The sequence below is a fragment of the Xiphophorus couchianus genome, chromosome 3 (assembly GCF_001444195.1).
Source record: "Xiphophorus couchianus chromosome 3, X_couchianus-1.0, whole genome shotgun sequence".
NCBI classification, from domain to species: Eukaryota; Metazoa; Chordata; class Actinopteri; order Cyprinodontiformes; family Poeciliidae; genus Xiphophorus; species Xiphophorus couchianus.
The window spans coordinates 15,354,091-15,369,437 of record NC_040230.1 but is presented as its reverse complement, the minus strand read 5'-3'; the positions used below and the strand labels follow the sequence as shown (position 1 = coordinate 15,369,437).

Here is a 15,347-nt window from a genome sequence, read left to right as displayed (position 1 = left end):
GGTTTAATAACAATTGTTTCTTTATTTTGTTCAGTAAATGATGGGACTAACTTCCAGTAAGCGGTATCATTTTAGGAGAACTGCTGCTGTTCTGAATAAAACTCAAACTGTGTCATTTGGATTTAAAACTTACATTTTTACTTTTTTTTAACAATTTGTATCTGCGTGAAGACATGGTGATCACATTATGATGTTCACATGGTAATTTCTGAATAAATATCCAATTTAAAACTGTTACTCTTCCATAAAAGGATAATCACTTCTATTAACTAAACATTAACTGTGGAAGATAACTGAACTCCCTCACTCCCTTAGGTATAGGTGCTGAACAAGAACAATACCCATCTTAAATATCTTATCAATATAGTCTTGTATTTATATTATCAATTTTGTTAATAATTATAATTTCTCTACTATTTGCTGTTGGATTCTGAAGGATGTTAGTTTATTGCTCATTGAGATTCATTTAATTGTGTGATTTTGAATCTTATTGACAAATGAATGCTCTTGTTTGCAGCCCTGGGTTTGTGTGCAACAGAATCATTTATGAACGTTGTGCTTAAAACAACAAAAAATGCTGTCAAAACACAAACATGATCTGTTTCATTATCTGTGTCCTCTAAAAAGAGAGCAGATCTCTTTCCAGTGTCGTCATGCTTCACTTCAATCCCCTAAAGGCTTAATGTTTCCTTTATGTTTTTATCATATCATAAGTTGCTGCAGTAGTTTTTGGCTTTTGCACAAAGCAATGTGACAAACTGAAGTAGTCCTGACAAGTCTTTCTGGAGGCTTTTGTTGACACTCCGGCTATAATCTCTTCCGCAGAAGTCATCCGTCTTCCTGAGAAGTTTGCTGAAACATGAAGCTAAACTTTCCAAAGGTCAATCGTATTGTAGCTGGCAGCGAGTTATTGTTTGAAAAAAAAAAAAAAAAAAAGAGAAAAGGTCTGAATGTTTGTGTGTGTGCTCTGAAACAAAAGAGAATGTGTTAATTTAACATAACATATTTATTGTAGCTAAACAGATAAAAGAAAACTAAAATATCTATTTTGTGAAGTACAGTAAGTGGAAAAATGTTTACAGCTAATTACAGTACAAACTAGAATTGTTTAATTCTTCTGCACAGAACAAATCATTCAGTACCGTTTTCCACATGAACCGAAAATGCAAATATAAACATTACATTTTATTTTATTTATGTAAAGCCAATCACTTAAAAGTGTAAACAAAATAATAATAATAATAATAAAAAAACCCATAAACATTGATTTATTTTTTTTTATAATTGAAAGGCATTGTAATAAATTGACAGTAAATACAAGTTTCACTGACTTAATACAAAGAAATGCATAGTAATTAGGCCATCTTTATAAATACCTGGCAGAAGAATGTTTTGGCCTTTATTTTCTATTGCAAGAGAAAAAAATACTTTAATTAGATTTCACTCCAATGAAAGTCGCTTCCAACAGCGTATCAACCTGCTGCACTTTGAGCTGCAAACCGTCTCAAGGGCAGCAAGCAAAGACGCACCAGGTGGGTTCAAACTAAACGACTGCAGGGCAATTCTTACACATTTACACGATTATACAACAGTACAATATAACACCAGGCAGTATTTTTGTTGCTCCACAAAATTCTGCTAGGGATTAGGTTATCAATATTTTGTGCAGATTAAAATAGAAATGTGGAGTAAATTCTTATTCCTAACTACTCTAAAATAACAGGCATTGTTCATTGCAAAGCATTTATACGAACAATATGTTACTTGTCTCAGTGAACAAAATGCAGCAGCTCATTCAAATGTGATTTTATAAATTTATTATATTTGATTAGGTTAATAGGAAAGAAGTGTACATAAACTCCTTTGCTGTCGCCTCGTGCGTCACAATCACAAGTATTACTGACGAATCCCTACAAAGTGACCGAATGATTATAGCTGTTTGAGTGGAAAGTCATTCAGCTCTTCGACTGGTACCACCTCGTTTATGATGCCGAGTGAACTACTATGAAGAAAAGCTGAGAAAACAAGACAGGCAAGGTGCAGTTACAGGTATCAGCAAACTCAGGTTTTAAAAAAATTACGACTTTAAAACGGCAACAATTCCCGATCATGTCGTTCCTATGGTGTAACAAAGAACCTATGTTTGGCTTTGTCAAAATATTTCTAAAGAGGAAGTGGAAACTGACGGACAGTCCACAGGCACACAGTTTTAAAGCTCCTTTACAAGTCACAAATGCCATGTCTGTAAAGCAGCTGACTGGCTGGCCAGATCATACAGGTGTGTTATACCCAGTCTTTCTTCTTAAAGAGCAGAACAGCGAAAAAAAAAAAAAAAAAAAAGATGTGATAAAAATTCCATAGACTCAAATTTCTGGTTTGTTTTTTTTTGGCCCAGAGCTTTATGACATTCTGGACATTTGAGAACAAATCATGAAACAAAAATCTTCATAGTGTGTTACAGGCCGACTTCACTGCCTTCTAAGGCATCTTAACTACAATAAATCCACTTGTAAAAAAAGGACTGAAGTACGCTACACTAAATGCAGATTATCCAAACGTGATGAAAGTGAGCTTTGGCCCCTTTATTCTGCTTGTATAAAAAAAATGTAGTCTATCGCTTTGTTTTAAGACCCAGTTTAAAAAGTATAAGTCCAGCTCAGTCTGATCCTAAAATGTTGGTTTTTATGGATCCTGAAGTCATTCAATCAGCAAATTAAACACTGAAAGACTCACAGACAAAACTGTAAACCCAAAATGTGATGTGAAAAATCAAATTTGAATCAATGAAAAATCTACTAACTCATTAGGTGTTTGACCTTCAGAAAATAGAAGAAGGATTTAAGTCTGGAAAACTAAGCATTTTCATACTCAAAAAACACATGAAAACTATTCATTTAATGGGTCTTTATTCCATACTCTTTGTTCAAGTTTTACCATCAAACTCAAAATAATAAACTAATAATCAACATTAGTAAGACACATTTGGTCCTTTTCTGCTTTATTATATTATATTGTTTTGTTCAAATAATCTGTTGTGGTTTTTCTTTAGGTGATCACAGCACAGGAATCTCATGACTTCATCATGGACAACAATCTCTGCAGCTGCTGAAAGCTTTTGCAAGCTGTTGTGAAGCTTCAGACGAACAATCTTTACAGTCTGACGGTCGGCCTCTTTTTCCAAATGTAAACTATGACAGCTTATGGTTGTTTGATCCACTGCTGCTGTGGTAACGTCTATATAATTTAGCCAGGTTTGACCTGATGACATCTGCACTGGAAACTGTTACAGAAAAACCTTTTAGTGGTAGTAAAGAAAGAAAAACAAAAAATAGCTGAGCTACTCAAAGTGAAGCAGCTCTGAAATGATCCGACACATTAAATTTGTTCCAAAAAGTGCAGCAAAGTCTGCTTCAGCAGTACTTTGTCGGGTCATGTATTGTGTGCATGAGACGGAGGGGGAAATTCCTTTAAATGGTGGGAATGTTTTGTTTCCTTACATTCATGCTGGTGTGGAAAAATTAGTCCCCATGTTCAGCTCTACAATGAGTCGTTAAGGTCCTTGCTGCCCGCCCTCATTGTCTGCTGTGTTTACCATTACCTTCTAGCTTTTCCTTCAGTCTACACAAGCCTCCCCTTTATTTATAGTTCTCAGCAGAACCTCTTGTTCTGTTCTAACCCAGAAGTTGATCCTTAGCAGGAGCTGGTCTGGAGGTTGCTCTCGGTGAGGAACGAGGTGATGGTGGACGGGTCGTACAGGCTGTCGTCGTCGTCTGAGCTGAGGGCGGACGAATCCAGAGCCGGCCTCATCGATGCTTGAGTTTTCCTCCTGTCAGACACAGACAGCAATGGCTGATTTTTAAATGTTCAGCTTAAAACATTATGAAGGGTTCTTTTACTTGGTCAAAGGCATTCTGGAGAGCAGAGCTCCCTCCACTGGCTGGTTAAAGTAACAACATGTCACTCTGTTTTTTCGCCAGCATGTTTGTGAAGTAACTTTGCCTGTAGTAAATGAGTAATGTACAACTTTAGCCTAATACAGAAAATATGGCATTCCAAGGAGGTTGTGTAAGCCTCCTCCTCAGTCTACACGTCACAGCTGAGCGATCTGCTTTCACTAATCATGGTGTCATCTTTACGAGCGGTTTTATTCGTCTCGTGACGTAAAGAGAAGGAGGAGACACTGTTCTTCTGTTAGTGACTCAGAAAAACGGTTATGATGATCTCAGCTGTACAAAGTGTGTAACAAACCCAAAAAGAAAAACTTACTTGAGTTCCGTTTCCAGAGCAGTGACTCTGGCCTGCAGAGCGTCCTTCAGCTCCGTTTGCTCCTCCATGTCTCTCTGGGCTTTCCTCCTCAGAGTCTCAATCCTCTCCAGCTCCGTCTCTCCCTCGTCCACCTGCCGCTTCAGGGCCTTCACCCTCAGGGTAAGCTGCAACACGCGTTAAGTCTTAAATCTGATGCAGTGTGCTCCAGTGTGTCAAACACCGATTTCATCACCGTGATTATACCTGATCTCTCTGTTCGGTGTGCATTTGTCTCTCCTCATCCAGCGTCATGTTGAGCTCTTTCAGCTTCCTCTCCAGGCGACGTTGTGACGACAACATGGTGTTCTTCTCTCTTTATGGTAGAGAAAAAAACCACTGTAAATAAAAACTAACCAACTTCTCACACTTGCCTTTCTCTTGGATTAGTGTCTGTTGCTTGTTTCTTAAACAAGAATAAGGCACATTTTTCTCTGCATGTTGTGCTTACCTCTCCTCAGCTCGCAGGCAGTCCTCCAGCTCCTGGATCTTGTTTTCCAGCTGAGAAACTCCCGCTGACGAGCGAGACTGACCCTCCATCTCGGCCACACGGTTCCTCAGCTCCTTCAGCTGCAGACACACAAAAATCACATGCATTTATTTCCTACTCTCTTTCTTGCTTATTTGAATGGGACAAGTATTATGTATAAACAAATACTGAACACTATAACTTTTATAACCTTAGCTAGTTTGCAATGCTTGCCCTGGTGGACTTTAACAATTACTGAGTTTGTTGCCAAGTCCAAACTAGACAAGTGTTGTCTTTCTTCTTGCTACTCTTCCATAAAAAACAGATTTTTGAAAGGATCTCTGCAGCTCCTCCAGAGTCATCTCTTGGCCTTCTATCTGATTAATGCCCAGTTTGTCATAGTAGGGTTACAACAATATCTTTGCAGGTTTGCAGTGGTACTATACTCTAATTTTAAATCAAGGATTGAACTGAGTTCTGTGTGACGTTCAAAGCTTGAGATATTATTTTATAATCTAGCCCTGCTTTAAGCTTCTCCACAGCTTTCTCCCTGGTCCTTGGTCTTCATGAAGATGTTTGCTCACTAAACAGTTAGATTCATACTTGATTAAAATCACACAGAGATGGATTGTGTTTACTAATTCCTTTGGTGACAAAGATTTTATTTAGGCGTCTCAGATTAAAGGTGGCTGAACACGAATGCACATCCACCATTTCAGACTTTTAATGCTTAAACTATGCATCATTTTTCTTCCGTTTGTGCTGGTATGTCTCATAACATACACTGAAGTTTGTAACAAATGTGAAAATGTTCAAGTGGCATGACTACTATCTCAATGTACTGTATTACTCTTCATTGCTAAAGCAGGTAGACATACGTGTCTCTCCATGGCGTTCTTGTCCAGCTCCAGGTCCTGTTTAGAGGATCTCTCCTGCATGAGCTCAGAGCGGAGCTGGTCGATCTGGTCTCTGCTCCTGGACACTCGGTCCGTCAGCATCTCCACTGAGCTTTTCTCCTCCTCCAGCTCCAACTCCACACGCTTCAGCTTGTCCTGGTGGACAGAAGAAGACATCAACAAGCTCTCTACAAAACATTGTCACCCAACAGTATCCAGTTTCTGTATTATTGTTCTAGAACAGACACTAAAAGTGAGCATCATACCTCGAGGATGCGAATCTCGCGCGTTTTCTCATTAAGGCTGTTTTTGCTGGTCTCTACCTCTCCCTCTAGGTGGCGCAGTCTGTTGGTGAGGAGCTCCTTGTCCAGCTGGTGGTTGTCCCTCTCTTCGCATGCAAGTTGAAGCTCCTTCTTCTGTCGCAACATCTAGTTAAACAGATAAAATACCCGTGTGTTATACTGTGTTTTCTTATGAATTAGTTACTGCATAAATTCACTTGTTTGAAAAATGCAGTTTAAAAAGTGCAACTCATAGATTCACAGCAAGTGCCACACTGCATTTCTCCTTCCACTCAACTGTCCAGTATACCAATGATGCGCTTGACCCCTGGAACAACACCACTCTGTGCAATGAATCTTTATGATGCATTTTATTTTTTTGAACAAAATTACTGAAATAACTTAATATTTAAATGATATTCTAAATTACACAAATGTTACTGTATGTAAGCCATTCATCCCCAACAAAGAAAACTTGATCATTAAAACGTTTATAAATGAAAATAATTTGAACAGCTTCATACTTCTTCCTCCAGTCTCCTTAAGCTTTGTTGGTTTCGATCCAGCTCGGATTTTGTATCGTTTCCATGACGCTGTGCGTCCTGCACCTCCTTCCGTGTTCGCTCTCTCTGCTCCTCCAGCTGAGCCTTCAGAGCCTGGATCCCTTCTTTTGAGGTCACATTCAGAGACTCGTACTGAGAGAGAGAGAGAAAGCGAAGTGTGAGAAATACATATAAATGGACTGAACTTATTGAACCATTTCCTTCTAAGAAGCGAGGATGAACTGTGAAATCAGCTTCTCTTACTTCTTTGTTGAGTTTCTCCATGGTTTTCTCCTGCTGCCGTTTGCTGTCCTCCAGCTGGGTGATTGTCTGCTTGAGCATCTCTCTGTCCCTCTCTGTGTCCTCCAGACGCAGGCTGAGTTCACGGTGTTCCTGGCTCAGTCTGGAAGCTTTTCTCTTCCCCTCATCCAGCTCAGATCGGAGGCTTCTGACCTCGGAGTGCAGGGCGAGCTCCACCTCAGAGCTCTCGCTGGCGTTGCTCTGCAGCTGAGCCTGAGTAAATCACAAAGCAGATCAGTTATTCTTTTATGTCTGATGGTTTTAGAGCGTCTCTGAATAGGATAATGTTTCAGCTTCACCTCTAATCGAGAGAGTTTCTCTTTGAGGCGAGTGTTAGCCGCCTCCTGATCCTTCTGAGCATCTCGGAGGGAGTTAACGTCCATCTCAGCTTTACTGAGACCTGTTCTAGCAGTTTCCAGTTCTTCCTCGGTTGTAGAGAGTTTCACTTTAAGCTGGCTGGCTTCTCTTTGAGCCTCACTGAGCTTCTGCTCCAGCTCCGAAATGGTTACTGGACTTGGGAGCTATTTGGAGGAGGGGAAAAAAAAAGAAAATGAGATGTTTTTCAAGTGCAAATCTTAATATCGTAGTATAATTTTATGATGAGAGTGAACTGGCCTGTTTATTTTTCTCTTGTGCCTTTACACAGTCATCTTTGGTCCTCTGTAACTGGTCCTTCAGCCTGTCGATCTCATACTTTAGCTCTGCCTCCTGGTTCTGGTGAGACTTTTTCAGGGAAATGGTTTCCATGACCTTCTTGTCATACTCAGTCCTCTGCTTCTCCAGCTCTAACCTGGTCTTGTGTAGATCAGCGCTGCACCGCTGGAGCTCCTGGAAACATTCAGTTTATACAGTCTGATGATTACACTTCCTGTACAGGTCATCATAAGACCGATGACTTACATATACCAAACATAGGCAGGAGTGTCAGTTTAATTTTGTGTTTTGATGATGCATTTGAACTGTTCTTTCTTTTTTAGGGTTGAATGATAATACAGCCAACAGCAATGATTGTTTAAGAAGAAAGAATGAAGAACTTTGAATTTTATGTGGAATTAGAGTTCTCTGTTTCGTTTAGGTCCATTTGAAAATTAAAACGTAAACATTCACTATGAATTTGCATGAAGCATTTCTAAACTTCTGATGCTTTAAATATGGAATCTGTAAAAACAGAGACTGCAGTGGTGAAAGGAAAAAAGGACATAAATAAAGTCAAGTACAAGGGAAAGTGGGACACAAGAACAGGAGGTAAGACTTTTATAGAAAGATCTGAAGGAGGGAAAAACAGAAGAACAAAGTGATGGAAGAAAGACCTGAGAAAAGAAGGACTAGGCAAGGAAGGAAGTGATGGGGGGAAGGATGAAAAGACAGAAAGAAGACCGTCAAGAAAGAAGCTACACAAATAAGGAGACAAAAAATGGAGAAAAGAAGGGAAGGAAGAAAATACATACTCAAATCAAACAACATAGTTTTCAAGTTTTCCAGACTTCATAAGGACCCTGTTTTAAAATTGGGCTTTGTTTGGACCCTGTCTTCTAAAATTGAAAATTTTAAACAGAAAAAGCTCTTTAAGAGCTCCCAGGAACCCTGGAGTAATGCCAGTAAATTTACTGCACCTGGGTGAGAGCTTCTGACTGGCTGGAGTCTGCTGCCTGCTGCTTCACTGTGCTCATTCTCTCCTTAAGCTCCTTCAGCTCATCCTCAGATTCCTCTTTCTCCAGACGGATTTGCAGAAGCCTGAAAAATGTTCAAAAGCAACCAATCACAAAACATCGCACCGTGTTCTGCTATTTTAAGAACCATTTAATCACCTCATCAGAAGCTGCTGGATTGAATGGGTGAAAATCATGAATTCGATTTGGTTTAGTTAATGAGCAAATAAATGCTGCAGCTTGAGTTATTGCATCACAGAGATATATTCACAGGAACACATTATGTTTTCACTAAACACAGACTATCCACACCACTCCTGTGTTTTAATGTTTCTGCTAACACAGCAAGTCACAGATTTTAATAAATAACTTTAGGAAATAATCATAACCCCACTTGTACTAGAATAATTATGATCCATAATTTGTATTTGGTCATCTTGGACCCTGTGGTTAAGGCAAAGCATCATGAATGAATGACCTGTGTGTGGATAGTCTTAACACAATGGTGAGAAAGCTGTTAGCACAGTTAGCCAAATCTAAACTTCCACATGTCAACACATAAACGCTGTGAAATATGTGACCCTCACTGTGTTTCAGGGTTGCTGGGCGGCTCTCTGACAAAGAGAGGAAGAAGCAGTGACCAGGAAGAATGAGAAAGGAAAAAAAAAACCAGAAACACATTAATAGAAACAGAAGCGAAAAGAAGCATGGAAAATCCATGTGCAGGTGAAGAGTCCCGTAGAGAAACCTTGCGAACCATCTGTACTCTTGGCATGACTCACTCTTGTTTGGTGCTTCGAAGCTCGTCCCTGGTGGAGTGAAACTGCTCCATCCAGTGGTTGCTCTCGTCTCTGCAATCCTCCAGCTGCTGCTGCAAGGTGCGGACGGACGAGTTCACGCGCAGCCGCTCGGCCTCGATCCCAGCGTGAGACTTTAGCAGAGGGCAGAAGAAGCAAGAACAGATTGAATGTGATGCTCAACATTTTTCTGTTTAAACTCAGATGAACAGCAGATTTACATAAAACCAAACTAACCACTTTTTGAACCATATCAAATAATGTCAGTATTGACATAGTTAAGTGAGTCCTTGGCCTTAACGATAGTGAAGCTCAGTCTAGTTTAATATGTTACATCACTCAGATGCAAAAAAACATAAATATAAATGTATGCCACGTCAATCACTTTTTCAGGCTCAAATTATTTGATGATTTAATGCATGTTCTAAAAAAACACTTAGACCATGGTCAGGCAGCTGTTATCTCCATCCTTCATTAACCTTAAAATCTAATAAAGTTGTTGTTAAATGGCTACTAGCTCTAGACTATCCGTAGATGTTCTAGCTAAAAATGACATTTGCTCAGAGGTTAAAGAACAGACACAGTGCCTTGTAAAAGATCACATACACCCAAAACTTCAGATTTTGTCATAAATAATAATGATAAACCAGGAAGTGAATGATTGTGAAGTGCACTGAAAATACAGCATGGTTTTAAAATTCTCTTACAAATATAAATAAATAGGAAGTGTATTCACATTTAACCCCAAGGAGTCAATACTTAGTAGGACAATCTTCCAGACGTGTCCATCTGTTCTTTGGTCTTCATCAAGCCGTTTGTTCAATAATGTTCTCTAACAAACCTCTGAGGTTTGAGAATACAAATTATATAACTTTTAGACACAACTTGTTACAGGGTACATTTATGTGCATGACAACAAAGAGGGGCACACTTTTCCAACTTTTACTGGCAAAACAAATTTCATGTAAAACTTTCCTTCCACTGAAAAACGATGTCCTACTTTCTGCCCCTAATAAAGTCCAAATAAAATCCACTGAAGTTTTGTATTTTAACAGGACAAAATGTAGGAAACTTCCAGGTGGTGAATCCTTTTGCAAAGCACTTGTGCATACACACTATTGTTGACCTCAAGACCCTTGTGGTCATTTAGCCAGTTTGTCGCTACTCAGGGTTACTCTCAACATTTTGACTTCATGTCTAAGTGGCTGCTATCTGCTCTGCACACCTGGGACACCTGCTCCATGCTGCTGCGCAGTTTCTCCATGTCAGCGCTGTACTGTTCTCGCAGCACCTCGATCTCTCTGTCGTGTGATGCCACCTCTTCCTTCAGAGCGCCTTTCAGAGCAGTGAGCTCCCTCTCTCGTTGTCTGAGTGTCTCCTCTAGCTTGTGCTTCAGCTGGGAGAGCTCCATCAGCTGTGCTTGACTAGACATCAAGTCCTATAAACAGTAAAAGTACAGTGAGTACAGACAGGGCTTTTAGTAAAAGAATCCCCCTGAAGGACAATGTTGTACCGTCTTGCTGCCGTTTTCTCTTCGTAGCTCATCTTGAAGCTCCGCCAGGTGGTCCTCCATCTCTCTCACCCGACTTTCTGCTTTCTCTCTTTCCATGCGCAGCTGAGTCAGCCTGCAACAAAAACGAAACCCGATTTATATCTGCGAATGATTCTTTTAATAGAAAGAACAAACTGTTTTGTATGTGGTGCAAATAAGCAACAATAACGCCTTGTTTCATTAAACTGTTTGAGTCATGACCCAACCAGTGGCATTAAGCCCTCATGTGAGTCTGTGTGTGGGCGTGGGAGTGTGTGTGTGTGTTTCTGTATCCTCACTCTGATTGTGTTTCATTCAGCTCCTTCGTCTTCCGGTCCAGAATCTCCTGGAGCTGCAGATTTTCATCCAGACACGACTCGAGCTCGGCTTTCAGAACGGGGTCAGAATTGCTGGCCGAGTCCTTCACACAAGCAGACGCGATAAATAAATAAGAGCGCTGAAACACGAGGCGTCAGGCGGTGCCGGCTGAATAAACAACTCGCTTTTAGGAAACGCTTCAGCAGGTTTGCTTTTACCCAATAATCAATATGCATAAGAGCTCAAGTTCTTAACAGCTATTTGAACTTAGGATTTGTAAGCTACTTTAAACCAATGTATAATGAGTCATTATAGAAGATGGATTTTTTTGTGAGTATTTGTGTACATCTCTGACAAAGCCTGAAGGCTTTAAGGATTAATCTAAGGATTAATCTGAAACACCCTCCCACAGAACCCCATTAGCCCTTCTGGTTAGATTAGTTAAACAGCTGAAGAAAACCGGAAACTCTTTCCTCTTCTCAGGCAAACTAAATATTAGGCGAACCCGCTTCTCATGACCAGGCAGCTTAAAACGAGTGTTAGACTGGAAGTGAGCCATATAATTACAGCCAAGTTGCTCTATGAATGCCAAACCCTTAATGAAAAACTCTTTATGTAATCCAAAATGCAAAAACTACTGTAAATCCTCACGAAGTCCAGCACGCCTTTACGGAACCATAAGAAAATTGGTCCAGATCTGATCAGACGTTTACATTCATCAAAAACTATTTTTCAAGGAAGGTGATACAAAGAGCTCAATCTCTCTCTTGTCTGACTGAAACTTTTCAACAGAGGACATGTAGCTTGTTCATGTGGACAGCTATAAAATTCAGTCATGACTTAAATGTGGCTCTTTTCTTGAATTCGGTTCATGTTGATGTTAAACTGACTTCAGCAGTGGCATTTCTTGACATTCATAACCAATTTCCACTTGTCTGATGGTGGCATTTTAGACAAACTATCAACAGATAGTTGAACGTTTGTCTGACCCTGAACTCAATTATATGTTGGACATGTGAACTTAAAAGCCAAGTTTTTGCAAAAATACCAAGCAGTTTAATAGAACTGAACCGCTCTGTCAAGAACTGTCATCAAACATTCCGCCTAAATAAAGCCAAAAAATGTGCAATTTCTCTGCAAGTATAAATATATACACTTATTTGTATGCTTTCCTGTCAGTACATATGAGTGGTGTAAAGTAAATCATCAATAAATCCTAAAAAATACCTATTGTTGTATGTTGTATCATAGATCCACCCTAAATGCAGAGTGTATCAAATACAGAATTAAATACATCAAATTAATGAACAACCTAACATGCCTGATGTATGCAAACATCAGACTGAAATTGTATTGCACTGAGAATATCCCAACTTGGGTTTTGTTGAAAGAAAACAGGAAGAACCAGGACAAGTCTTACCTTGTGCCTGAAGGTCACAAGAAACCTCCAAAACCTTTTCACATTTTTCTCTCTGTTCCACTTACCCTCCTTTCTTCGCGCAGGGCAGTCTGCAGTTGAGCCACCTTTGTCTCCAACTCCCTTTTTTCTCTTATCCACTCCTCCCGAGGGCTTTCCTTAGGCTGCCCAGAGAAAGAGTAAAGGAGACAGAACTGTAAGTGTTCTCTGCATTGAACACTAGGAGGGATAATTCCTAAAAAAATAGTGTTGCTTCAGGAAGAACAAACCATTATGCTCTGAAAATTCAGAAAAATACTCCTGACTTTGTGTCTGATGACATCATCATTCTCAGAAGAACTAAGGAACGTAAAAAGGGACAAGTTAACTTCAACACTCTGATCAGCTCAGTCTAATGTAATCTAAAGGTATGCGGAGGTCTGTACCCCTGTCTCAGGATGTTGTACACAGTCTTCATCACCTGGTCCTCCTCAAAACTTATCTCAGCACTCTGAACCTGGTCCAGCAAAAGGTCAGGGGTCACCTTAAGACATAGACCAGAAAACTACTCTTGCAATGTTTCATGCTTTGTTTTGTTTATAGCTCACAGAAGAGCCTGCTGTGATGCCCAACCAGAACACAGCTGGGTTCTTACCTGCAACTCGGTCCGATCCACATGTCGGGGCTCCTCTGAGGTCCATTGATTAGCTGAGAGTCCAGCGACTCTGGAGCCCGAAGCCTGGCCGTGTCCCAAGCTGCTGTGAGCTGAGGATGGAGTCGAGGTGTAAGGTTTGGGGTGGAGGAGAGGAGACGTAGCTCTGGGATGCTGTTGAGAAGGGGAAAGTCCTCTCTGTTGGTTTCCAGGTGCTGCACCATCATATCTGGTAACCAGTCTGTTGACAGGGGTCTGTCTCTGATAGGGGGGAGGCCCGTTAGCCTGTTGGCGAGAGTCAGGGTACGAATCATTGTTCCTAACTGATTCCAATGACCTGTTAGACCCTATCTGGTGAGAACGATCCGACAAAGTGCTTTCTGCAACCCTTCCTCTGCCACTGGTACCCCACACCTCCTCTCTGCCTCTCCTTACTCCAATCCCTCCATCCAAATTCCCATAACTCCCAGACTTCCCATCCCCAGGGGGTCTAGACAGCTGAAAATCCTCACTACTGCCACCTCCATCCTTGTCTAGCAGTGAGCCGTGAGACTGAACCCGGCGGAGCAGTCCCAGCTGGCCTCCCACTCCCCCAACATCACTCCTCTCTGCTTGAACCTCTGCCTTCTCTTTCCTCCGGGGAAGGCTGCCGTAGCTAGAGGAGTAGTCGGTCCTGAGCTGGACCCCGTACGAGTCTCCCCTCTGTCCATCCTTCAGGACCACATACGGCTGCCCGGCGATGCCCTGCACTCTGACCGCTACGCCATATTTGGAGGTGCTCTGAGGTTTGGGCCTCAGCTTGGGTAGCTCTTCTCCAGAGTCACCGAGGTTGTTGACGCGGACCTGGGCGTCGTAGTCCGCCGGGTGCCTTCTGCCAAAGGACCGTGTGGTCATACTACAACAAAGAAAAGGAAGAAAAATCAGATTCGTTTGCAAAAAAAAAAAATGTAAGAGGCTGGAAATGGATAAGAAATCCTCTACTGACAATAATTTAGCTTGATCTGCCCACAAACAGCTGCTCTGTTTCATCCATTCATATTTCCAACTTTGTTGTGGAAAATTTGATTCTGCATTTTAGAATATAAAAGGGAACAGAGGTCTTCATAATGCTATTTGCTAATACAGGATGCTAAGGACAATTTTAAAATTTGAATTCTAATCACTTTATCATTATTAATAGAAAAAAACATGTCACATCAACCCCTCTCAGATATCATCTCTAAATAATTCATAACTGTTTATTGAAGGAATAATATGAGAAAAGTATTCAGAATTATGTTGTGATATTTTATACAGTGATTGAAGAGAAAATCAGCCTTAGCAGGTCAAAGCTCTACAAAAGAAAGAGATATCAGAAATGTGTGACACATTTCTGATCAATGCTTCTTCACATAAAGCATATTTTTCAACTGCTGACTATAAAGCAGTAACATTCGCGTTGCTAAAATTATTTAAGGGCAATCTCCACCAGATGTCTTAACCTGAACTAATGATAACAAAGTGCATGTTTACTGGTAAACAATAGTGCTTTGTAAACACTGAGGCTGATGTCATACTGTAGTTAGGCCCAGAAAATACTGCAGATGACCTTCTACTGTAGGAAAGCACAAAAAGCGGAAACGCAAACCACGCAAACTAGACGAATGGAGGTTGTTGGGTAAAATTCAACAGAGACAAGTTTTTTATAAGGAACCATCAGCTACAGTCTATGGAAGACCATGTTTATTTTTTTATGTAATCCCAAGTTAAATAATCCTTGTAATTATGAAAAAGCATGTGAGGAAATAATTTTATAATTTCAGCCAATCATTTAAAATACATAGTTTAGATAATAAAAGGGAACCAGTTTTCTTCCACAGCTCAAACAGAAAGTCAGAAACAAAGCAACATAAACTTAAAGCACTTGATTTGACTTTTTTGTTTTCTTACATTAAAACAAAATTATACAAATTATGAAAAGAGCTTGTTTTTTGAAGACAATATTTAAACCCAATGAGAAAAGTGATGGGATATCAGATATGTTCAAACTGGCTTACAGCTTTTATTATTGTTATTTTAAAAAATATTCTAAACATGACCCCAACCAGAAATTCAACATCTGATGAGATGATGATGATGCACATATTTTTCTCCACAAAGGAAAAAAATGTGCACACACATCTTAAATAAGCAGGAGGAGCATTTAGCAGGATGAATGAGCAAAAATGTTCCAAA

The 15,347-nt window shown here is 40.2% G+C and overlaps 1 protein-coding gene across 1 annotated transcript; it reads right to left on the bottom strand.

Moving 5' to 3' along the window:
• Positions 1 to 3,690: 3,690 nt before the first annotated feature.
• On the bottom strand, positions 3,691 to 14,027 carry cgna (cingulin a). The gene is made up of 19 exons (XM_028012172.1): positions 13,137 to 14,027; positions 12,928 to 13,025; positions 12,772 to 12,841; positions 12,571 to 12,666; positions 11,067 to 11,188; positions 10,750 to 10,861; positions 10,462 to 10,674; positions 9,222 to 9,370; positions 8,404 to 8,524; positions 7,406 to 7,618; positions 7,090 to 7,311; positions 6,755 to 7,003; positions 6,473 to 6,643; positions 5,934 to 6,095; positions 5,650 to 5,823; positions 4,754 to 4,872; positions 4,510 to 4,618; positions 4,267 to 4,430; positions 3,691 to 3,826 (listed from the first exon to the last, which is right to left on the bottom strand). Exons 1-19 carry the CDS (start codon positions 14,025 to 14,027, stop codon positions 3,691 to 3,693), a joined length of 3,591 nt encoding a protein of 1,196 aa, XP_027867973.1.
• Between the last annotated feature and the right edge of the window lie 1,320 nt (positions 14,028 to 15,347).